The 25,519-nt window shown below is 41.0% G+C and overlaps 1 protein-coding gene across 1 annotated transcript in view; it reads left to right on the forward strand.

The window, feature by feature from the left end:
* The window catches only part of LOC114697497 (formin-1), a 270,035-nt gene that overhangs the window by 234,495 nt on the left and 10,021 nt on the right, over positions 1-25,519 (forward strand). The window contains exons 14-15 of the mRNA XM_028875752.2: positions 11,139-11,190; positions 15,821-15,970. Of these exons, the coding sequence (XP_028731585.1) occupies positions 11,139-11,190; positions 15,821-15,970 (202 nt within the window). The remainder of the gene's footprint in view (positions 1-11,138; positions 11,191-15,820; positions 15,971-25,519) is intronic.

Genomic DNA, 25,519 nt, shown 5'->3' on the forward strand with positions numbered 1-25,519 from the left:
AAGTACCTATAAAATACATGAGAATACTTTTTTTGTAAAAGATATGTATTTAATACTAATCAGTAAAGGTATGTATTGGCCTGGTCCGAGGAGGCATAACACAGAGATTGAGGAGCTGCCTGGGAACTCAACCACCTGCCTCCCATTAGTGTTAATTAGCCCCTCTCACCAGATCATTCTAAAATTTTACCCCCATGGTCTGTTTTAAAGTACCAAGAGCCAGGAAATTCAGAGTGAAAGCTGAAATTCCAACTCAGAACTTTCTCTCTGATATGTATTTTCCTATAGAAAATGCGAGGTCTTGTGCAGGTCCTAGATACCACCTTAGCATGTGAGAATTCTGGTGAAAAACAAAGCTCCTTGGGAAATAGTAGGGACATCAGACAATGTACTACATTATGAGTCAAAACCCTAGATCCAGCTTAGATACCTAAGGACAGAATGGATAAAGGAAATGTGGCATATATACACAAATTTACTGTTTTTTATTCAAAGGAAAATGAAGTTATGATGATTAACTCCTTTTATCTGTATTTCTTTGCTTTATGACCCTAGAGCCCTCTTCAAAGGTGTCAGTTTTTCCTCGATCTTTTTGCCACAAGCCTTGGTTTTGTAGTGTAAAGGGACATGGACATCAATCTACATCCCTCTGGGAACCATCACACAGCCTCCCACCACTTTGCACATAACATGCTGGTCATCTTCACTATGCACATGGCAAAGGAAAGCCCTGTGGCAGACCAGAAATAACCATTCTTCTAGTTTAACCACAACTAGGAAAGCTAATAAGATGGGAAGACAAGACAATATCATCTTTCATGGGCAAACATACAGAGAGAGTCAGGCATGGTGATACACTCCTTTGATTCCCAGAACATGGGGCAGATGCAGACAGATCTGTATGAGTTTGAGGTCAGTTTGGTCTACATAGGGAGTTCAGCCCAGCCAAAGCTACATAGCAAGACCCTCCCTTTAAACAAACAAACAAACAAACAAACAAATAAATAAATAAATAGATTTTTAAAGGGGGGCGGTAAGATGTAAGAGCCCTCCCTAACTCAATGGTTCCATGTAACCGAGTGTGAAAGGCCAAGGCTTTCTCAGTGTTGGCATGTTGCAGGCTGGCTTGCCAGATGTTACTGCTTTTTCCTGGAAAAGCACATGAAGAGGTGATTTCCTAAGAAATGAAAAATGACAGGCATGTTCACATCACTTGGATCCCCCGTGAGCCAGAGCATGCTCCCCTTGTTTCCTCTTTAACATTGCCCAACTCCTCCACCTGTACTGCTATAAAAACATCAGCTTCTTTACTGTGTGTCCTGTGGGTTTATGCCAACCACACTGGGTCCATAAACCATGGTATATTAAAGTGTAATAGACTGTGTAAAGAATGCTTGGAAGATCTTCCAACCTCTGTCCCATCCCCTCACTTCACATTTTACTACCCTCTCTGAGTATTCATAAATATGACTTTATTGTGTTTAGAATAAAGTCCTCAATCTCTCTGCACAGTCTTCTTCGCCCACACCCATCATGTGAATGCGTGAGATTCAAAGTTCCAAGACTTGGGGATATTTACATGCTGTTGGTCTTAGTTTGCATATTTTCTGAACCTTCCCCTTTATCAAAATTAAGCCTAGGAAAAAATGTAGTATATTTTGAAAACTCATAGGCTAATGGTACTTGTACTTGTGAAAACAGTCCAAAATTTGGACTCCAAATGAAAGCAGTATATATTGGAATAGAAATAGTATACTCTGCCATTTGGATTCTACTTTGCTCCTATTGTTTTGTTGCAAATGAATGAGAGAGAGAGAGAGAGAGAGAGAGAGAGAGAGAGAGAGAGAGAGAGAGAGAGGAGAGAGAGAGAGAGAAGAGAGATTTGAATTGTGCTGCCAAGAAAGACCCTGCTGTCCTCAACAAGAGATGGTTCCCCAGGCCTCTGTTCTGTTAATGTGGATAATTCTGCTGTCCATTTACCCAACTTTCAAATAAGTAAAAACAACCTTGACTGCCACTGTCAAGAAGCAAAATGGAGTAGGAAAGGCAGACCAGAAGCTGATGATCTCAAAAGTGCACTGTTCACCATGCCATGGACATGGTTCTATTGGAGATAACAGAAAGACCAGTTCTGCACTGTGGGAAGAGGCCTAGAGGGCTTCACTAAGCAGGAAAATTGTAAGCTTTATTTCTGAAGTGGAAAAAAAAATTTGGCATTGGAGTTTGGATGAGGAATAGAAGGGACGAAGAGCCACTCAAAACAAGTAGCAGCCACTTGTCTCCCAAATAAAAACATAGAGAGAAAGCCCAGATAATGTTGAAGTCCAGTGTAACAGGTGCATTGGGCAAAAGTTGAGAGCAAAGAGCCTGGTCAGGAAGGCTTAGTGTGCAAAGCAAAAGTGTACTGGAGTCCGGGGTGGGGGTGGGGTGGGTGGGGGCAGATAGACAGACAGAGACCATTAAGCAAAATGATGGCATAATTGTCTTTTACAATAGCAATTCTAGAAGTTAGAGAAGGAAGTTTTACTCTAAGACACTTATATTTAAAAGAAAGAAAGGAAGGAAGAAAGAAAAGAAGGAATGTGTGGTGATATTTTATCTGTGTCCCCCAATAAAGTTTATCTGAGGATCAGATGCTGCAAGCCACAAAAAATATACAAAGTAGGATTTCAGCTGATTATGACAAAGCTAATACCTGGAAGAAGCCAAGGGCCTTCCAGAGGTCAAGCTGAGGCTCAAGGAGCCATGGTGATATTTGGCTTTTGATTATTAGCCGTTTCCTGCTATGAGTTTCTTGTGTGCTATTGTAGCTTTTCCATCATTTATTGGGCACCATTTCCCCTCTACTAAAGGAATATTTAGGTAACCTTGTGCGCTGACAGCTATGTACAGCCAGAACCCCAGTTCAAGCCTCCTTGCAATTATCATCATTGGCAGCATCCAGCCAGGTCTATCCCCAGATGGAGGAAAGTACCTGATCAGAGACACCTCTGTACTCTCCTAAGAACAGACTTAAGTGTTCAGACTACCCATTTGAGAAGGCCTGGCGGATGTGCCAATTAAGCTTAACTTCCTCCTTTCCTAATTCTTACCTCCATTTCCAGATATCCCTTTAACTATCACCAGGAACATCTAGCTATACACAGGTTGCCTAGTGACTGAGCACACTTTCCCCGACCCTGCAGAAAAACGGCAAATAGCTTGGACAGATATGAGCCAAAGGAAAAAAGAAGACAGTTTTATTTTCTCCCATTGTCGTAGCAACTTACAGATTCTTAACATTTTCTACCAATCACATTTAAGACTATAGTGGAGCATAGAAGATCCTTCTTCTTAGGTATTACCCAAATTTAGTCTTTAGTTAATTCATTTCCCCATTAGTCACTTCCCTTTTGGGTTGCAAATAATAATTAACAATTACTGCCCCTCTATGTGATTCTTATCACCCCTCTGTTTGACCCTGGAAACCTAGTGGTCAGTGCCTGAGCAAAATTCTAACCTGCCGTTATGACACTGAAGAATTCAAGCCTGGTGACCTTGCTTGACCAGGGGCTTGCTATTGCTTGGGTTTATAACTGGATTCCTGGGAGACTTAGGAGAAACGTGGAAAACGGAGAGGGATAAGGAGAGTATGTGTGGACAAGATGGAAGATGAGGAAGAGTCAGATGGGGAAGTATAAGCTGGATAAGAACAAGATGAAAAGAACCTAGATGAGGCAGAATTAAGATGAGAGAATTAAGATAGAATTTAGAAGGAACAGTAGATAAGTATAGAGAGAAATCAGGCAAGAAAGGAGCTAGGCATGAGAACAGAACTGAAGCTGTGTATGTAGGATGTTATGCCAGAGTAATTAAAGCAGGTAGACTATAGAGCTCGGTGTGCTGAGATTCTATTTCCTGAAAATAGTCCTCGCCATTAGTAGTTCTCTCTCCTGAGCCTCTGGGGTGTATAATATTAAGGCTGGTCCCTCTAATATTATATAAGAATCTGGAAAAAGCCAGCCACTATATTAGACATACAAGTCAGACAATGGTAGCACATGCCTTAAATCCTATCACTCAGGAGGGCAGGGATCCATCTGGATCTCTGTGAGTTCAAGGCCACTCTGAGAACAGAGCCAGGTGTGATGGCACATGCCTTAAATTCCTACACTAGTTAACCATAAAGGTCTGAAGGTCTGTACAGACAGACAGGAAGTGACAGAGCTGGGCAGGAAGAGGAAGTGATGTAGCTGGGTAGAGAGAGGAAATGAGATGGCAGAACAGAAAGAAATATAGGCGAGGTTATACAGGAAGTAAGTCTATTTGGAAGCTGAGGGTCAGTAAGGTGAGGTTGGCTTTGGCTTGTCCTATTCCTCTGATCTTTCGGAATCTACCCTAATATCTGGCTTTGGGTTTTTTATTAATAAGACTGTTTAGTAATTCATCTTACAGAAAGAAAGAAAAAAAGAAATAGAGAAAGAAAACAGACTCCTCTATCATCTTTTCTGTGATATATGGAACATGGTTCAGTTAATCAAGCTAAAAAGCACAGAATTCAATGGTCATTAACTTGAAAAAAGTTTCATTAACTTGAAAAAAAAAAGCACATCTTGCCTTACCTCTCCCCTCTTGACTCCTGGATATTTGTAAAACAGTAAATCACTTTCTCTCTTGAAGGTTAAATAAGAACAAAATGGCACGTCAGAGCATTAACATAAAATGATATGAGGGATCAGGGCTCCATTGTTAAATGGGAAAAATTTGGCATTTCCTGTAGAACATACTTGATCTAACTTTAAGTAATGACAAGCAAAATTCTCATCTACTAAAGTCTGTTGTGGATCTTATATCCTAAAAGAAAAATACTTTTCTGAAATGTTGTAATGACCATCCCCAACTCAAGGAGCCATGGGTGCATCTAAACAAATGGAATGTCTGGGGCAACTCTGCCTTACTGGGGAGCACTGCCATCCTCCCAAAAGCATCTACTCATGTGTCTCCTTCTGTCATATTTAGGACATTTGTGTAATATTTTGTATTTTTTCTTTGTTATCATATGTATTATGGTTATCTGTGACCAGGGATTTTTTTCTTTTATATTTATTTTTAGGTTTTTGTTTGTTTAGTGTGTGTGTGTGTGTGTGTGTGTGTGTGTGTGTGTGTGTGTGTGTGCACATGAGTGTGAGTACCCACAGAGGCCAGAAGAGAACATCATACCCCCTAGATCTGGAGTTACAGGCAGCTGTGAGCCACTGGACCTGGGTGCTGGGAACTGAACTCTGCAAGAGTAGGAAGTGCTCTGAACTGCCGAGCCGCCTCTCCAGCCTCAGGAGTGTTCTTTGGTGTTACCCAACCCAATTGTTTTGGAGCCCATAAACTCAGCCAAACCTACTCCATAAATGTGTGTCTCTGTCTGCTCCACCAACTGGCCATTTCTTCTTCTCCTTCTGTTCCTGGAGACACAATCAAGCCAGTTAATAACCCTACAGTAGGCCGGGTGGTGGTGGCACACGCTTTTAATCCCAGCACTCGGGAGGCAGAGCCAGACGGATCACTGTGAGTTCTAGGCCAGCCTGGGCTACCAAGTGAGCTCCAGGAAAGGCGCAAAACTACGCAGAGAAACCCTGTCTCATAAAACCAAAAAAAAAAAATAACCCTACAGTGGTATCTGGGTGGTCAAGGGAAAGGAAGAGCCCCTCATTTTACATCTCAACCTAGGAATGACACAGTTGAATGAGGAAAGCATGTCAGAGCACAAGACAAAAGTTAGATCTCTTGCACCAAGTAACTAGCCAACCAGCTGATGCAAAGGAGACACTCCAGAGGAAATTGAAAGTGCCACTCCAGTTAACATACAAATACTAGTGACCCAGATAGGAAGTCAAACAGCCGAATCCTCCATTCTTTGAATGCTGAGGGAGGAGACGTGACTACAGAAGAAAAGTTTAAGGCAAGGGGCTGGAGAGATGGCTCAGAGGTTAAGAGCATTGACTGCTCTTCCAGAGGTCCTGAGTTCAATTCCCAGCAACCACATGGTGGCTCACAACCATCTGTAAGGAGATCTGGTGCCCTCTTCTGGCCTGCAGTCATACATGCTGTATACATACTAAATAAATAAACCTTAAAAAAAAAAAAAAAAAAGTTTAAGGCAAGCTTCATCTCTGTGACATAAATCTAGAAACTAAATTAGCAAATAATTTAGGCTGTAGCATGTTACCCAGAAGTTCTAGCTTATCATTGAGGATAGTGATTACATACAACAACAGACAGCCAATGTGTATGAAAAGGCTTCATATTAGAAGAAAATGTCCTGGAGGACTTCCACAGCTGCAGAGTAGAAGTCAGGCTTGGTTTCAGGGCACAGACTGACTTACCAGGGACTAATGCAGCTGGTAATTTTTTGCCATTTCTCTACTGTGAACATCCTAAGACCCTTAAGGATACTAATTCTCCTGTTTGGGTTCTGTAAATGGAACAAGAACGCTTAGCTGGTAGCACATCTGTTTTCAACATGGTTTGCTGGATATTCTAAGCCCACTGCTGAGACTGCTCAGAAAGAAGAGGGGAAAAAGGTTCTCTAAATGCCATTGCTCACTGACAAGATGTCTAGTGGGCCAGGAGCTCTAATTGAGATGGACAATGAATTACAGTTGTTGTTTGTTTTGTTTTGTTTTTCTTTTTTTTGCCGATAAACATAACAGCCATTCTGCAGCCTATGAACCAAAGAGTATGTTTGACTTTTAAGTCTTGTTTAATAAACTCATTTTGTGCCAGGCACACCCTTAATCTGAGTAGTTGGAAGGCAGAGGCAGGCGGAATCTCTGTGAGTTTGAAGTCAGCCTAGACTCCAGAGATAGTTCAGGACAGCCAGGACTACTCTGTCTTGAAAAACAACAATAACAAAAAGTCATATAAATTCATTTTGTAATGCTACACCTGCCACACATACTGATTTCCTCTGGTGAACAGAGGCAAGGTAGATTGAAAAACATTCTAGAGAAGACTCACCATTTTGGATTTATTTTAAAAAGCATTTGTGATTTAGGGGAGGAGCTCAAAAATATCAACACTAACAGGAGTTTGGAGGAAGTTGATTCCTACCCCTGTGTTTGACTTTGAGAGGTTCCAGTCTTTGGGGGCAATGACTATAGTGCAGACAGATAAAAGAATTAGAATGAGAATCAGTCTAAAGATGTGATTGAATTTTTACAATCTCAAGCAACAGATGAGTCGCCTCTTGTGAATAAGCAAAGAAAATAGTTTTATAATCTACTGGTAAAGATGTTTGGTCATTACTGAAATAGCATCAAAGCACCTGCCCAGGGGTCACACCATCTACAGTGGCTGGGCCCTTCCACATTAATCATTTATCAAGATATGCCCAATCTGATGGAAGCAATTCTTCAACTGAGGTTTCTCTTCCAAAGTGACTCTAGTTTGTGTCAAGTTCACAAAAATGAACCAGCATAGTTAGTCGTGAACCTGAGACACATTTGTAGATGGCAATGTTGGGTTGCAGTGTGAAAAGGTTAGAGCCCCCGGGATGTGTAGCCTTGATAAGAAGTTTGGAAGGCAGAATTGGTGTTAAGTGAGTGTTCTCATTGTTGGAATTCTTTTAAATTACCTTTATTGTCTTAAAAACTGTGGCTTTATCCACCAATTTGGAAAATAATTATATTTAACTTCTTATAGGCTTTTAAAGAGAGTCTTGTAAACAAGAGCCAGGAGCAAGGTGGGGGTGCCCCGTGTTATCCTCCCATATCTCCTGATGCCAGCTGACAATGCCCCCAATTTAATCTTCTAACTTCAAACTTAGTCTTCTAAGAAGCCTATCCACCCTACTCCCACTAGTAATGCCACAGTTTAAATTGTGGGGGAAAGAAACCTTAGAAACACTGAAATGCTACTTACTCGTGTGACTTTGCTTAGTAGAAGATTAAGTACATTCCATACATAGATCTAGGGACATTAGTTAAAGTTGTAGGATAAGGAAAATTTTCACAAGGCTCATTATTATCAATATATTGTACCCTCGGTTTTGAAGCCACTACCGGCATAGGGGTACTCCAGCTTTGACTCTCTAGACTAATCCAGTAACTCACTCACAAAGGCTCCTTTTGTGGGTGTCATCTGTGCTCTAAAAAATCTCCTGCTACCAGTTGCCAGCAGTTGCTTACAGCGTGCCCTATCTTGTCAGGTTTTTCTTCCCTAACTCAAGTCAAAGTTCAGTGGAGATGCAGCTCCGCTTTCTGCTAGATCCCAAGCACCTAAAATAAGGCTCTGGCCACATGGAATCTATGAATGAACTCACCTAGTTCAAGATGCTGATAGCTACTTCAGGCTGGTGTCACTGGTTGCCAAGGAAGCTATGACCAACAAGAGTATTCTCTTTGCTGTATGGAGTGTTGCTAAACATTAACTTATCCTTTCTTCTCTCTGAAATGTGGAAGATGCAGTAATAAGATGAGCACCTACCATCTCTTGAATGGAACAGAGCTTTCTCATCACCTTGTCATTTCCCATCCACCTACCCACCCCAGGACTTCAACTCCAATTCTGAGAATTGAGGGCTCGAATTTGAAATCACTGAGATTCTTACACTTGGCCCCAAATTGCTTTATTTGTTAATTATATGGAATTTTAGTTTCTGAGTCCATGAATCCAGTCTTTAAATATTTTCTTTCTAAACAATATATTTGAATTTGGCTTAAATGGAGCATTTGGTAACTTAAAATGTGTCAGTGACACTGTCAGAAATGTCACTCCTTGTGGTAGCAAAATATGTTAGGCTGGTCGAGAATCTACATCACAGTGTGTCCCTTTCTGTCTGTACAGAGCCCCTTAGCATGGGAAAAATGAAAGGCACTAGGTCTTATCACTTTCCTTAGAACCCTTTCTCCCAAACTCTCAGAGATTCTATGGAGTTCATTACCTCTGAGTAACACCTGCTTTGCATTTTCAGACGTTGTTTCTTTTCAAGTCACCATATTTGAAGTGATGTTGAAGGTCTTACCTGCTAGTTTATTCAGTTTGAATATACTATTTCTTGTCACTAAATTCATATGTAGTGACAGGTTGGCCATAGTTGACTTGCTACATCATAGATTTGGCCAACTGAAAACTATCCAATGACAGAACAGCATAGGTGCTCTAGAAAGACCATCAAGACTCAAAGGAATTTGTCCATCTGTTTAGCCATGCATGGAGTTTAAACTCATTTGACATGAAAAAAAAAATCTTTGATTTGTTTCACATTTGAGGGACACTTGGAACCTGAGAGATTCAGGTTATTTCTCAGCATCTGATTGGCAGAGAATCAGAGTAATGCACAGAAATGTCTATTGGGACTATGGGGAAGTATTATAGCAAAGGAGGGCCATAGTACTACTTAGCCCCCATAAAATGATGCACTTATCAAAGCCAGACCATTTAATATTGTTGCAATTTTATTACTTGAAATATAATGTACATAGTGATGACATACCACATTATCCCACAATATTTAGTTTACATTTATAGTCTAAATATTCAGTTGTTTGCTTAGGAAAGCCAGTCTTTCTCCTTTTAAGTACTTCATGACCAATATATACACTGATGTGTATAAAAACTCAATACCGCTTTGGACTTACAGCAGAAAGCAACAAAACTGTGAAGTCACTATTCTCATGGAGCTTACATTATACTGTGGTATTATAGGCAGATATGGTATTAGGAGTAGTCTCATCTGTTGGGTAGATAGAGGCAATGGGTAGGAAAGTGAAGCAAAAAGAAAGAGACCATGAGGGAGGACCTGGGGATGAGAGGTGGGAATGGATGTTCTTCTCTGTGGTGAGACCCATCAGAGAAGCTGGCATTGGAGCTGAGACCTGAATGCAAGGAGGGAGACAGCTATGTAGAGTCCGAGCGGGGTACTCCAGGGAAGAGAAACCGCAGGGGCAAAGAGTCTCAGATGCACTCAGTGTGCTCAAACCTCATCTGGTCACACAGAAATGAACATGGGAAAGAAAGGATGGTGTCTCCAAGGGGCCAGGGACTCCTAGGACATTATGAATACTTTAGAAGTTATGTCAAGTATGATATCAGGGAGGGGGCCCATTTCTAAATGAGCAACAAAGAAAATGAGGATGAGATGTTAATGAATGCTGTCATGTCATGGAGGGAGCATGTGTTGTGTGCTAAGCCCTGTACCTGCATTGTCTCATTTAACCTTGACAGTGATTACTATAGCTGTTCTTAAAGGACAGATGAGGCAATGATTAAGCATTTGGTCATGAGTAACTTCTCCATAGTCACACACAAAGGTAGTAAGTGGCAGACCCAAGTTTTATACAATGCTAATAATGTAAATCCTTTAATACCCTTCATGAAGTATCTCAATAGAGATTATTATGACTGACTTTTTGTTTATTCATTTAAAGTCATCTTAGATTGCCCATAGATTATGCTGGGGCCTATTTATTTTTTTCTGGGTATTTTAAAAGTGTGAATGTTATTTTCATACATAATAATATCATCTTCAAAGTAGGAAAATTTGTAAAACACCTAGAATGAAATCTCCTTATTAAATAATAACAGAACATGAACTCTTCATCTGTAGATTCATATTGTATCTCAGTGTCATTAATTTCCACAGTAATCTTATGCATTTCTTTCCTAATGCATTTACAAAATGTTGATCTGAGACAAACATCCATAGGTTCCCCTAGACTGACAATGAACTTGTGAATGGAAGGAAGACTGTGCAAGGATTCTTGTGCTTGCTCTGGAACTCCAGCAGAGTTGCTGCAGACACTACTCTACTATGTTTGGGGGTGAGAGAGAGCACAATGGGCCAATGGTAATGATCATGAGGAGGCCAGCTATAGCTCGAACAACCACATCTATCAGAACTTTTCCAATTTATGTACTTTTCCAGCTATAATTATTATCATTCCCTTTCACTCTCAAGGGTGTTCCAGACAAAACAGAGTTATTTGACTGTGGCTAGCTACAGCCATGCTCAAGACGGCAATGTTTTTTAACATGATCTCCAGGCATGTGACTCGAATACACTCTTGAATTCTTGTAATAATGAATCAATGTGATCAAAGCTATATGATTATACAAGGGTTATTGTGTAAGAAAATAGCTTAATCATTATTATTTCTCTTCCACAGCCAAAAAAGAGCATAAAATGGAAGAAATTCACTTGGAGAATGCACAGAAGAGGTAAGTAGCTCTGATTTGGACTCAGTTCTTTCTGACTAGACATCCTTTATTTTTATAATCATAAGGGATATTCCCATTGCTGTGCAACTATCTTCTCTTGAACTCCATCCAAAACTCTGAAACTGTGAAGCACTAACTCCTCATTTCAGCCCTTCTTCCACAAGGCCTGGGCAGCATTGCTCTATTTTCTACCTTTTGTAGAGTCTTGTGCCATTTGACCATTTATGACTAACTCATCTCACTTGGATTGTGTTTGAACAGCTAGTCCTTGGATCCTGTCTGTTGAAACATCTATGAACAGTAAGCCAGAAGTGATGCCCCTCCCATCACATAGGACATGATCCTGTTCCATCCATTTGACTCTCCTTCCTATTCTGTTCCTGAACCACCTTATGGAAGTTAGGAAGAGAGTTGACTTTCTTTTAGCATCATAACTAGGTTAGACCACTCCCATAAATAGCTAGGAGATTGACTTCAGTTTCTTTTCTCAGATGGTAGAGGGTTTTATAGACAAGGGACAGGCGGAAAGAGGGATACCTTCTATGGACAAAAACTCCCTCAGAAGTCAGAAGAGACTCTAGGGTTCTTCCTTTGAGCCTAACCCCTTTTCTTAACTCCTGATTCTCTCAGCAGACACCAGAGGGTAGCCATCACCTCACTTGGTGGAACCCAGAATCCGTCTGGGAGAAGGATCTCTTAATTAGTTCACCTCAGTTGCCCCTTGGTTGTACCTCCCTTCTAGTATATTGAGTCATTCGGGAGAGAGGCCTGAGTTACCACTGACTGTTAAACATTCTAAAAGTTCCAGATAATTCAGTGAGGGAATGGGGGTAGGAAGTAGCATCTAAAGAAAAAAAAAAGCTTTACAAAATAGATGAGAATAATTCCGTAGTTATGAATGTAAGAATGCATAAACTAGGAATGGGTCCTTTTCCTTCACTCTAGCCATGATTCTAAAAACCCAGAGACAGGTGCCAACATTTAGTCCTGCTTCCTGCTGTAATCTGCCAACAAAATTAAGATGCCGATGAAAGCAAAATGAAGGCCAGTCGTGTAGTTTTCTAAGTGTGGACATGTTCTTGAATCATGAGCATCGTCCTATCATGATAATTGTTGAAAACTAAGACAATTACACGGTTGTGCTTTTAGATTTTGGCTCCCCTCTATTGGACTTACCCTTATATTACGCTTTCTTTCCTTGGTGTGTAAAATTAGTGTCAGAGACACTCAGCACTCAGAGAAGAGGCTATCAACAAGGGCAGGCTGGTATCAGGCCAAGCAGCAATTCAGCTTCCGGGGTGCATGTCAAGTTTCTAATCCCTTTTCAAGACTTCTGCTGAAGGGCAGGGGGCCCATCTTAGAGAGGCCCGGGCTGCTGCTGTGCATTAGGCATGCTAAGAGGAGTCATAACTTCTAGTTGTCAGCATTTTCCGTGACTTTGTGGTGAAGGTAGGCTAGCTTTCATGTCACACTTGAAATATGTTAGATCTCATCTTTAATGTAGAAACCACGGTTGTTTGCTTGCACTCTTTAAGGAGGCTGTGGTCAGTGTTGCAATATTCGTGTGAGACTTAGTAAATTCTTATGTTTTATTCTCAAGAGAAACAATTTACTCTGAGGCCAAGGGATATTTGCTTTTCCTAAGCAGTTTCTGGAAGCACGCATGAGAAAACAGCAAGGGCATGTGTCCCGCTCTGGCATCTCCACACTAAGTGTAGAGCAGTTTGCTTAGCTCTGGGCTCTTTGATACAATCATCATCTGCCCTTAAAAAAAAGTTTGGCCAAATTTAAAGGATGTGGACCAGACAAGGAAATGTGATGGAAGAGAATCAGGGACTAGTTTAAAGTGAGATGAAATACGTTGGTATAAAGCAAAACATATGATTAGACATTATCCTTTAAAAAAAAAAGTAGACTACTATCTGGGAGTTGTGTGCTGAGAATTGGACATTTCAAAGGGCACAGCATCCTTTGTCTGCTGTCTATTGGACGAAATTGCCCTGGGAATTAAATATCAATGATTTTCTTGTCCACATGTCAAGTTTTCAGTCCAGTGTTCTGTGAACCAAAACTGAATTTTTGGGATGAACATTTTGACTGGGTAGGGCAATAGTCTGGACATTATCAGTCAGTAGTGGGTTCATAGTGTAGCTCCGAGCCTTTTTATAAATAGAAGGGGTGCATTGGGATCAAATGAGGCACCTTCTCAGAGCGAGTGTGTCTGTCAGTATCATAGCACCATCATTAAAGCATACCTTGGACTCTACTTGCTTCTTCTAAACAGTCACTTGCTACCGATGTTCCCAGAACACGTAGGGAAAACATGCTGAAATGCAGCATGTCTTCTCATTTTCAACCCCTCTGACAGAGGCAAGTAGGGCTTCCCAACACCCCCACCCCCACCACCATGACCACCACACACACACACACACACACACACACACACACACACACACACATGCACGGACTGAAGCTGTGAAGACAGAGTTGGGGAAACTCCTGGGGAAACCCAGGAGACTGACATGTTTGTAATTAAACACCAGAACCACTGTTACTTCTGTCTGCACCAATATCTAGTGTGTTCAAATGTGGACTCCAGATAATGTGGAGGTGATGTCATGATGGAGGAATCGCGGCAATTAGTCATGTATGCTCATCACTACATCCAAGTATAGAATAGGGAGCTAATGAGTTCCTCTGAATACAAAGTGAAAAAATTTCTCTCCTATGTCTGCATACATACAACTCTGTTTCTGTATAGAAAGTGAACACAAGGAAAGAGGAGAAATGATGGTGTGTGCCCCCCTGGGGCAATCCATGTGTGATACATGAATCTGAAAGAGAAATGAGAGGAAGTGACTGTCTTGTTTGGTAGTTGCCTGTATCAGTGCCCATGAGCAACCTAAGGGGAGAATAGGACATGCATCTCACAGGGAGTTGGGAACCTGAATAGAGACCCAGATCTGCCAGTGGATGAGGTCATTCAGTCTTCCCAGGCCTCCATTGTCTCATCTGAAGAATGAGACTATTGGAAATGTTAACCTGTCCAGTCTCTTTAGTTCTGAACCCAATAGTTCAGTAGGAAAGCCACAGCCTGCCTCTGTTGATTGTATAATTCTCTGCATAGCTTCATATTACAATGTAAATTCCATGTTGAATGAAGTAAAGGTATATGGTGCAGAATACTCATCTGGTTTTATCAGTATTTTGACAGCTGTAGATATGGGTGTTACGTCTGGGGTGAGAGTTGACTTTGCTACTTTCTTTGATTACTGGTTTTGCTCCAAAATATGTGTGTTTGGAATTATCAGAAAGTCCCTTCAGATATTACTGCCATCATTGCCTTTCTTCACTTACTTTTAATAACTAGGGGCCAAATTCCCTGGCCAGTAGTTTTAATTTGCATTAAAAACAGATTTGTTATTTACAGAAGCACACAGGATTTATGAGATTTGGAGCAGCAGCTCCAGCTTGGATCTCACCTAATCGTAGCCATGGAATCAATTAACAGTTCATCTGTGAAATGTGATAAAATCTTATGAGATACATATTGCCCAATAACTGAGGAGGAGATGAAAGTATGCTCCATAATAGTCACAGGGCTTTGGGGTTTTACAATCACCACCGAATAGAGTCCCATTAGAAACTCAGTATTCAGGATGGCCACAAAAAACACCATGCCTGAGCAGATGATAGAGCATTGAGTAATAAACCTGGCTGGCCATTCCTGCTTTGATTAGTTTCCAACACCCTTGAAAGGGGGCCGTTTAAGAGTTCTTGCTCTTGGCAAATGAGCCTGTGAAGCTTGGGGTGGGTGAGGGCATGGGGGAAAAAGACGGAGTTCAGAGCTATAAATCCTTACAAAGCTACTGCCTCCATGAAGGGCTGCTTGGGAGGCCCAGTCAGGCAGTGGGCAGTGTGCCTTCATGGGGCAGGTCACAGCATTCTCCAAGAGTCTACCTTAGAGAAGTCTGAGCTCCTTTCTAGCCTGACTGGAGATTGTTTTTTCATCTAACCTTGCTAGGCTCACAGTTACATCTGTTTTTGCATGTTGGTGGTTGATATTCTTGTATTATGGTCACGTTTTAAAGTGTAGCTCTTTTAAAGGCCATATAGCATAAATTTCTTATTCTACCCTTGAGAAAATGAGAGTGAGATGCCAAGTGATGGTGCCAGGAACCAGAGCATGCCAGAACACAGAGAGGAGGACAGAAGCTTCCTAATTTTCTCTGTTCCCAGTTGGCTATCTAACTGACTATTATTGGAGCAGTCAATATGTCATAATCTGACATATAGTCACTAAATACAGAGTGAAGATCAGAAAATTGACATGAACTTAAAATGGGGAACAAACTTATGCTTAGGTTATGTAACCTCGGAACTGTGCTGTTCTTCAGTTCACACAGATAAGATGTACCTGGTAGTTTTCCCAATCTTGGTTACTCTATTGGCAGATCTATATAGGCTTCCTAAAGTTTGGGGTACTCTCCGGTACCTGTGAGCCCTGAGTTCTGTGTTAGGGAAGAGTCATGTGGGAAGCTTCCGACAGTATCCCTTCTCATCACCCTAGTGGGTTTTGGTGTTGACAGTTACTTACTTACCCCTTGCGTGTTCCCCCCACCTTCTGCAGTTTTGAAACAACGGTGGGATATTTTGGAATGAAGCCAAAGACTGGAGAGAAGGAGATCACCCCAAGCTATGTGTTTATGGTATGGTTTGAGTTCTGCAGCGACTTCAAGACAATTTGGAAACGGGAGAGTAAGAGCCTATCTAAAGAGAGGTAAGGTTGGAGGAAGCACGGATGCCTCCAGAGCCGCCATCTTTTCAAGTCTTCCAAAGCACGCCTGTTTCACATGTGCCAGTGTTCTCTTTTGCATCAAGTCAACATCCAAGAAGGATTCTTGCCTCGGGGTTCCCGGAGAAATTCAGGGAAAGCTTGCTGCCCCTGTGGGCAAGATACACTCACATGATCTGATAAGCTCCGTTCTCTTAACCCCTTCCAATTACTAGCTAGTAAATGAAAGGCGAGTTGTGCTAATTTGCAACAGATTGCTTCTCTGTGTATTTTCATGTTGGCCCAAGCTAAATGAGGCAGCTTTGCTGTGGCAGACAGTACAGACAAATAAAAGTGAATGCTGTTCCCATTAATATACTGCATTTGCATCAAAGGGAAATCTCCCCAGCTCAGGCCACACTTCACACAGTGTTGAAGCCCCACGCTGGATTTACAGCATCACTTCTGACTCCCTGTATCCTGCTGAGGACATCAAACTGTGTGCCGCTCGGCCTCCTTGCAGTCTCTTGATTTTATTAGTTGGGAGTAAAAGAAAAAAAAAAATCAGCTCTGAACATAAGTACTGTGTGAGTGTGTGTATGTGTGTGTGTGTGTGTGTGTGTGAGAGAGAGAGAGAGAGAGAGAGAGAGAGAGAGAGAGAGAGAGAGAGAGAGAGAGAGAGAGAAACTTTAACACTTTATCAGAAAGAAAGTATCTCTGCTTGACTGTGCCATTCAGGCTGCCATGGTTCCATAAAGGGTGTCAAGGGTTAAAACTTCTTGTCTCTAACTCCTGAGAACAGGTATGAGACTGTTCTTCAAGATGATTGAGAAAGAGGTAGAAGGTTCTGCAAAGTGAGAGAGATTGTTTAGTTGTGGCTTCTATACTGCAGTAAACATTGAGATCTAAAACTCCACAATTAGTATATCTGTTATCTAATTTGCAAAAATTGCCACATTTGAGAGTACTTATATATGAAGACAATGTATACTAATATGTTTTGCCTTACACTACTCTTTTTAAGTTGAAAATTTAGAGAATTTGACTAAATATTATTAAATCTCTAAATATTTACTCAAGGAACATTTTTAAAAGACACCCCCCTTTTTTTCCAAAAGAAGTCAAAACTCTTTTTTATCATGGGGCCAGGTATGAATGACCACACCTATAATTCCAGCACATGGGAGTCTAGAGAAGGAAATGGCCATGAATTCAAGGCCAACCTAGGATATAAAGTGAGTTCTAGGAAAACCTGGGGTAAAACATGAGACTACGCCTTAAAACAACAAGAAGAATATTTATCTGCACATCTCCCAGCATTACCTCTTCAGGAAAAAAAAAAAAAGAATTAAAATTGAGTGTATTTAAGCAAGGCAATGAGGTTCATACATATAATCCTAGTACAGGAGACCGAGGCAAGAGGATTGTGAGTTTTGAGGGCAACCTGGGTTTCTATTGAGATGCTGTCAGAAAAAGAAAGGAATTTTAAATGTGTAAAATCTGAGAACTCAAGATTCAGACAAAGTGAAGCAGAGACAGACCAGCAACACGACAAGGTAGCATGATTGACACATAACTGCATTTCATAGTGAGTGCAGAGGATTCTGGAGGGTTCCAACACAAAGACACAATCATTTTCAGTGTTTTCCAAATCTGCATCCTCACCCTAGGTAATGGAACCTCAGTTAACTTTCATGGAATAAAGTCTTTTTGAGACTAGAAGAGTGAAGTTCCTCTTCTTGATCTATGGTGACTACTGATTCATTACTGAGTCACTCCATCTCCACAATCTGACCAGGCTGCCGGGCACCAGTCAGGAAGTTCTGAACATGCAGCCTTTGCTTAGGAATTTTCTACTCAGATTTTCAGTGTACTTCTTAATGAATTATCTCTGAAGCCTAAAAATGGTCCAAAAGCAGACAAACAACCACACAGAGGGTAACTAATTGCTTTTTTTATTAACCGATTTGTAGAAGTCTTGGACTGTATTCTGAATTAAAGCACGCCCTGCCCCCACACTCACAGAAGTGAGACCAAACTGTCTGTGGTTCTGCTGTGGTGGTGTCCAGCCATCCCTCAGAGTGGCTTCTTCTCCAATTCCCAGCATGGGCACTGGCAGCAGTGTTTCCTGGGCACATTTGGGGAATTGCTTGCTTCACACTCTGTAAACCAGCACCTTCCCAGGGGCACGAGTTCCCAAGAGCCTTCCCTGGTCATTTAGCAGTTTTCCGGGGTCTCTTCATTGCAGCCATGCTCTGAAAAGATGGATCACCAGCAAAGTGTCAGCCTAAAACATCTCTGAACTTTCAGGATGGTTTGGGAAGGATTTTTGGAAGCAACGTGCTGAGAAAACTACCATGAAAGACATTTTAGCATGTCCTTTCAAGCAATTAAATTGATTGTCCAGGATTTTCTTATGAAGGCTTTAAAAATTTTTTTTCTTCTTTATGATAAGGAGTTTAGCTTTTAGGCTCTTAACAGACGTATTCATTAGTGTGAAATAAGCAAGTTAACTTAAGTTGACTTGTTATAATGAAATTAGAAGTAATATGATTGCTTTGTTGACACTTATTTAATGATATATGATATTATATTTTTGATTACAGTTTTCCCAGAAAGGAATTAAATCTCTGTAACACTAAATGCCATGTGGCAATAGGACATCACTCACAAGAATTGTTCAAAGGCACTCTTAAAAAACAAAACCCATAGCCAAATGAAAGCTCGATATCATGTAACTATTGGGGGAAGAATTGTGGTTTGGGAATCTCATCACAAGAAATTGAGATCACTTGATTTTTAAATGTGTCTGAAGGCCAACTGAAACTCAAGAAGTTACTGGAATAGATTAATCAATAATAGTATTTTCAAAGAGAAAGACCCAGAAGTAAATGTTTATACCTTGCTTCCAAATGAAATGAAAGAATTGGGACTGCTTTAAGGCACTTGAGGTTAATTTTAGGTAACAGAATATTTACTTATTTTTCTCCTTAGTATGGTTTTCATGAATATGCATTAGACTAATACAACCTTGAGACCCACGTGTCTCCATAGCAAGCTGGCAACTCTCCCTCCTAAAGCTAGAGCACTCTCTAAATGCTGTATTAAAATGTCCAATTTTGCTATGTCATTAAACTCGTAAACCCTGTGGTTAAGAATAGAGGGGGGGTTCCCTGGGCACATGGTTTATCCTATTAACTGTCATTAGAAATGTAATTTACTGCATGGTAGTATATTAATGGCTTTAATTTTTCTTTGACATTTAAGCTAGTGTTAGGTGAAAGAGCATGTTTCCATGTCTAAGCACAAATGCAGAAAGAAGGTTGCTTCTCTGTCATTGTGTGGCCCCCAGTGGTGACGCTTATCCCACAATGAAGTCCTTTGGACTTCAGACAGTGCTCAGTAGTATGATCTACTCAGAGATCAGATCTCAAAATCTCTCCCCTTCACTTCCCGCCATTAATTTACTGTGCACCATTAGGCCAGATGCTTACTGCACAGGGAACCAATCAAATGTGAGTACTGGGATGAGGCAGGAACTAAGCATTAACTCTCATCTCTTCTAGCTTGAAATCATCATGATTCTGGAAATGACTTTTCTGCTTTCCTAAGACCAGTGCAATTTTGAGATAATGGTCATCACTTTTGCTCTTGAGGTTTTTAAGGAAGATATTGGAAATTGTTTCAAACCAAGATCTGATACAGGAGTGGAAGGAGATTTGGAATGGGAGGAGTTTTCATTGCCCTTTAGACTCTGCCAAATGTGTACAATATCACTCTCCCAGTTTTGTTATTGTTTACAAAATACTAATGTTCATCTTGAAAGTCTCCTATTTTTAATCAAAGATGTACACACAAAAGTGTTTTCTGGCTGGGCGGTGGTGGCGCACGCCTTTATCCCAGCACTCGGGAGGCAGGGCCAGGCGGATCTGTGTGAGTTCGAGGCCAGCCTGGGCTACCAAGTGAGTTCCAGGAAAGGGCAAAGCTACACAGAGAAACCCTGTCTCGAAAAACCAAAAAAAAAAGTGTTTTCTGGGCTCGTGTCTCTGCAGTGTTACATTTGGTGGACTATTATAGTTCACCAAGACTGTATTTCATACTCAGTGGCAACTTTGCATTGGTTTTGCCTTTTCATATACTTTTGTATCTGCATCTGTTAACATTCAAACACTTCCAGGGTTGTTTGTACATATCTTTTCCCATCCATTAAATGCAAATATTATCCAGTCACATGCATAGCAACTGCAAAAAGGTAACCTAAAATTTTTACTGCTGCCTCTATAACCTATTCTCCACTCATTTTCTGATTTTACTTTTTTTGATTGTTTAATTGCCTGCCCCATGGATCCTTACTTCCAAAACATCTCACCAGTTAGGATATCTCCAGACATTCCCCACATATGCACACAAACCACACAGTGAGCTATGAATTAGCAAAAGGTGAAGATGACCCAGGGGATCCAAGACTCCAGGAATAAAGTCCCTGCAAATGCTTTACCCTGAGCCAAAGCAAACTTTAAAAGTACCATTTAAAAAACCCACAATGGTCCAGTAAGGAGTGAACAAGGAGTTTTGTCAATTTTATGGGGAATGCAAATAAGAAATTTCATTATATGCATGGCTATAATTTACACCATGGGAGAACAGAGTTACTTATTTTGTTTTCTTAGTTCCAGCCGAAGACCAATAGGGTTTTGTTTTGTGTATATTCCTTGAAGCTATTATGGTTAATTATGCAACTGCCACAGCCTTGACAACAGAGATCCAGGCTGGGTTAGGTGAGCTGTTCTCAGGGCTCCGTATTGTAGCTGGAAGGTTTCGCTCTAGTCCCGCCAGGCCCCCACAGTCCCATGGTGTGCTTATAAAATAATCACCCAGAAGTTTATATTAATTATAACTGCTTGGCCATTAGCTCAGGCTTATTACTGACTAGCTCTTACACTTAAATTAACCCATAATTCTTATCTATATTTAGCCACGTGGCTTGATACCTTTTCTCAGTTCTGCCTTCACATCTTGCTTCCTCTGTGTTTGGCTAGTGATGCCTGACTCTGCTCTTCCTATGCCCAGCATTCCTTTAGTCTGCTTGCCTCACATACTTTCTGCCTGGCTACTGGCCAATCGGTGTTTTATTAAACCAGTATACAAAAGCATTATCCCACAGCACCCTATTGGTTATGTTGCTCTAGGAGCAAGGACTTACCAAGGTCATCCCTCCATCTACTTAAAGCCCCTTGATTGTAGAACAGTGCTACAAGAATCCATATATTTACAAGGTAAAGTTTCCCTGGAAAAATCTCAGATAACCAGTTTTTTATTTATTTAATTTTGCTTCCTTACTGATATATATTATAACCATACCAGTGACTTGTAAGAAGTCAACTTTCTTTTCCCTAGCCTTCCATTATGTAGGGTCATATATACCTGACCACTAAAATCGTTCATAATTTGAAGGAATCCCTTTAAAATACAAATAATCAACCACTAGTTTTTTGGCAAAACTTTAAATTTCCCTGTCATAGTTGAAAACAGTTCTGTAAGTACACAAACAATAAGGGCCCTCATGGACCTAATTTAAACGCAGGCTTGTCATAAACGCAGAAAAGAAAATCTCCTTATCTTGTCTGCAATAAATTTAGGTCTACTTCTGCACATTTAAAGATATGTTGTTCAGGTTCAATAGATGGCTCAGCCATTAAAGACTAAGGCTCATATCTGAAAGGATAGGTTTGCCATGAATAGGGACAGACTAAAAACATGGTGAGGGTTATAAGACTGTGGATTTTTAAGAGAGAGAGAGAGAGAGAGAGAGAGAGAGAGAGAGAGAGAGAGAGAATGTGTGTGTGTGTGTGTGTGTGTGTGTGTGTGTGTGTGTGTGTATACATGTACAGTGTCCATGGAGCCAGAAGAGGGTATTGGATATTGGATTCCCTGGAGCTGGAGTTACAGGGGATTATGAACATCGCATGTGGGCGGTGGGAACTGAACTTGTGACCTCTAGAAAAGCAGCAAATGCTCTTAACTGTTGAACCATCTCTCCAGCCACTATCATTGACTTTTTTTTTTTTTTTTTAAAGAACATCTTCTTGCCTTGTTTCACCTGGGCACTGTTAGTCCATTTCTTCTACTTCCCTTTCTAACGTTGAGAGTTTATTAGTCATTTCTTCACTAATTTTACTTTCTACATCTCAGTAAGGTTAAAGTTCTCACTCCCACAACAAAGACCAAAATAACTGCTGCTTAAAGAAAAACAGTGAATTTTGTCCTTCATAGTAACCTGGATGTGAGGAGTGTTACTGTGGGGACCTGGTTTTCTCCTTTTGTAGCTGTCATCCTTAAGCGGTGGTCCTTATTCACAGAACTGAAGACGGCTCATGTCTTGTATACCTTCATTGCTATCCAGTTACTACCAGTAGGGATGTGCCTTGTAACTTCAGTAGTCTGATATAGGAGGTGCATGTATCTGTGTGATTCTTAGCCCATTAGGTAGAACTGAGTCTCATGGACAAATAGAATGGAGACCAAGAAATGCAGGCTCAACTGGAAGCCTGCACCCAGCTAAAGTCCCGTGGTTTTTGTTATTAGTTAATAGTTGTTCAGTCCATGAGGCTGGGTGTCTCAGATGGTCTTCAGTATACACTGGAATCCTGAAGAAGTAGGCTCTAATACCAGTGCAGGGGTGAACTTGCTGGTGAATGAGAGAGCAAGAGCTTCCTTCTTCCATGTCTTTATATTGGTGTGGCCCAGATCTAAGGAGGATCTTTATGCTTCAGAAGATCTAGATGTAGGGTGCGTCTTCCTTCCTCAGATGTTTCAATCACGAAAAATTCGTCACAGGTGTACACCGCAGCTTGGGTTCTAGTTAAGTTCAATCAAGTTGACAGCCAAGAAGAGTTATTACACCATCCTTTAGCATTTAATCTACAGTAACATAATATTTAGCAGCTTATGTTCTCCCTGAACCTCCAGGACGTAATCCTGTTCTCTGTTGTGCCTTTGGTGGCAGATTTCCTAGCACAGAACCCAGTATATGATTATCTGCATGGAAAGGTCCTCATAGTAGAGTCAGATGTTATTAAATGGGCATTGAAGATTCCTTGTGATTGTGGAGAAGAAAATGATCTTAGGAAAACATGAGACTAGAGATGTAGTGGGTAGCTATTCCAGCTTGGTTCTGGAAGTTCCAACCCCCATTGAGACTCTGACAACTGTCACGCCTACGAGGCGGGGCCAAGGGAGGCGTCTGGAGACCCGAGATCTGGATGGGCAAGCGCTCTCCCTGTTCCGGGACCCTGTTTGGGGAATATCACTAATCTACCAAAAAAGACCACCTTTAATAGAGCCGAAGGGGAAACAGAAGCCATTAGGGGATCAGTGGCTCCAAAGAACTGTGGAAATATGAGCCCATTTACTGAGTCAGGATCCAATGGGAGAGGGCCTAGAAGCCTGGGATCTTGAGGAACAGCCCCAGAATGTGTTCTGTGCTTGACTAAGATTTGATAGATGCCTTGATTCTGTTTACCTTAAATATGAGATGTAAACATTTGGGAAACACATCCCCAGTGATCGTTACTTAGCCAAGTTTAGAAAGGACTAGACTTAGGTCATCTTGGAGGTCTCTTCAAACCCTAAGTACCTGAAATTTGGGGTAAGAAACTGCCTGTTGACAGAACAGATGAGTTATGTTACTTAGAAAAGGGGAGTTAGGATATCCAAAGGGGTCACATTGCAAAGTATGGTCTTGGGAGTCTCAACACATGTTTTAGAAGAATTATGTTGTATACCCCTGGGATCAGGCTAATTAAATACTGTCTTTTCCATTTGGTTAGTCCGGCCCATTTTGTCATGTATTTTCATATTCTCATGTAAGTTTGCAGTACATAAACATATACTTTTAAAAATATCTATTATGTCCGTGACTTAAACACATGCTTTCAGAATATCCATTATGTCTCAGATATACAAGGGTGAGACTACTCTTGAAGAATTTAATGTAGTGATTTCAGAATGCTCCCTTCATGACATTTTCTCCAACCTCTGTTGAGCTGTCTTTCCTGCAAAATTCTGAGGGTTTCCCTATGCGATCAACTTGAGCACTTAATGATTTATTTTTCATTCATTTGGTACTAATCATTTGATTTATTAAATAAATTGTATGCCCAAGAACAAAAGTACAAAGTCTATATATGAGTTTTATATTCTCTGTAGCACCTCCTATTTCCTTATATATAGCAAGTGAAGTGCTCAGTTGATGCTGAACACATACACAATTACTGTGTTTTATTTGGCCATGTTAAACTAGTTATATGATTTTATGTCTATGGCTGATAAGTGAGACATCATAGTTATTTTGATATTGGTGGTAGAATACCTCAAATAAATCCAATATAGGTCATTTTTGCCCAACAATACACAACCTTAGTAAATATGTAAGGTAACAGACAGGATGAGAAAGACAAAGACCAGTTGCTGGGGTAAAATAATTCCTGACTCTGTTCTTGACTACATTACTTTCCATTTGTTTTGAAAAATAAAAGAAAGAAGTGAAAATCATTGTGATCCATTGCTATTCCAAGGCTCCAACTCCTCTGACGTTCAAAGCAGGACCTGAGAGAATATTTGTCCACACTGTTTCTCTAGCTTGGCAGAGACTGTTGGAAACACAAAGTAAGTCTTCATTCAGCCAGAATAGCTCGAAAGTACTTACGTGTGGAACTCCTGACAGCCCCAGCCTTGGGCAGCTATACAACAGGGGGCTACCCAGGCAGTATGATTTGAGGGGCGCCAGGAAGGCTCCCCACTCCAGACCGTCTCATCATCTTCTTTTGTTGTTATTTCAGCCATTGCACAAACAGTCTGTATCAATTCTAGTCTTTGACGAGACTCGGTAGGTGGTGGAGGTTTCAAAATCAAAAGGCGGGGAGTCAGTATCTGCAAGCACATGCCTGTCTTCAGTCTCAGATTCCCGATTGTCTTCCAGAGGCTGCCTGCCCCTTTCAGCGTGATCTGTAGACTTATGACACAACCTCTTTCCTTTCCAAGCCGCCTCCTGAATGCCTCTCCCAAGAGAGGAAATGCGGTGCTGGTGCCTTTCACTCTGCACCTACATCTCTGGGTCGGCTGGGGTGTTATGTCTACCACGTGCAGAGTGATTGGCTTTAACTGATCGTGCATTCCAGGGTAGGCCTAGACCCACTCCGCTTCCACTCCCCTGTGGCCTGGACAAGAAGCTCTGCCAACGGAAGCAGCCTTTGTTCTGCAATTAATCACTCCAAGTCAAAGTGTGTTTAGGTACTATAAGTGATAACCCTCGAGAGCTATGAAGTGGCTGATTTGTGTAGCTGTTGAAATCCGGGCCGTGCGAGGACATCCTTGGTTGTAAGTGGATATCTTACTTAGGCCCAGAGTAGGGGAACTGTCACATTTCAGGAAGTAGAAATCATAGGCTAATTCATCATAGAATAACTTTTAAAGGAGAAATCCTGATATGTAAGTAGTTAAGTGTTCTAAGCCCTAGGATCTATGTTGAATTCCTGCTGCTCTATCTTGTGACAG

The sequence above is a fragment of the Peromyscus leucopus genome, chromosome 4, assembly GCF_004664715.2.
Source record: "Peromyscus leucopus breed LL Stock chromosome 4, UCI_PerLeu_2.1, whole genome shotgun sequence".
Lineage (NCBI taxonomy): Eukaryota > Metazoa > Chordata > Mammalia > Rodentia > Cricetidae > Peromyscus > Peromyscus leucopus.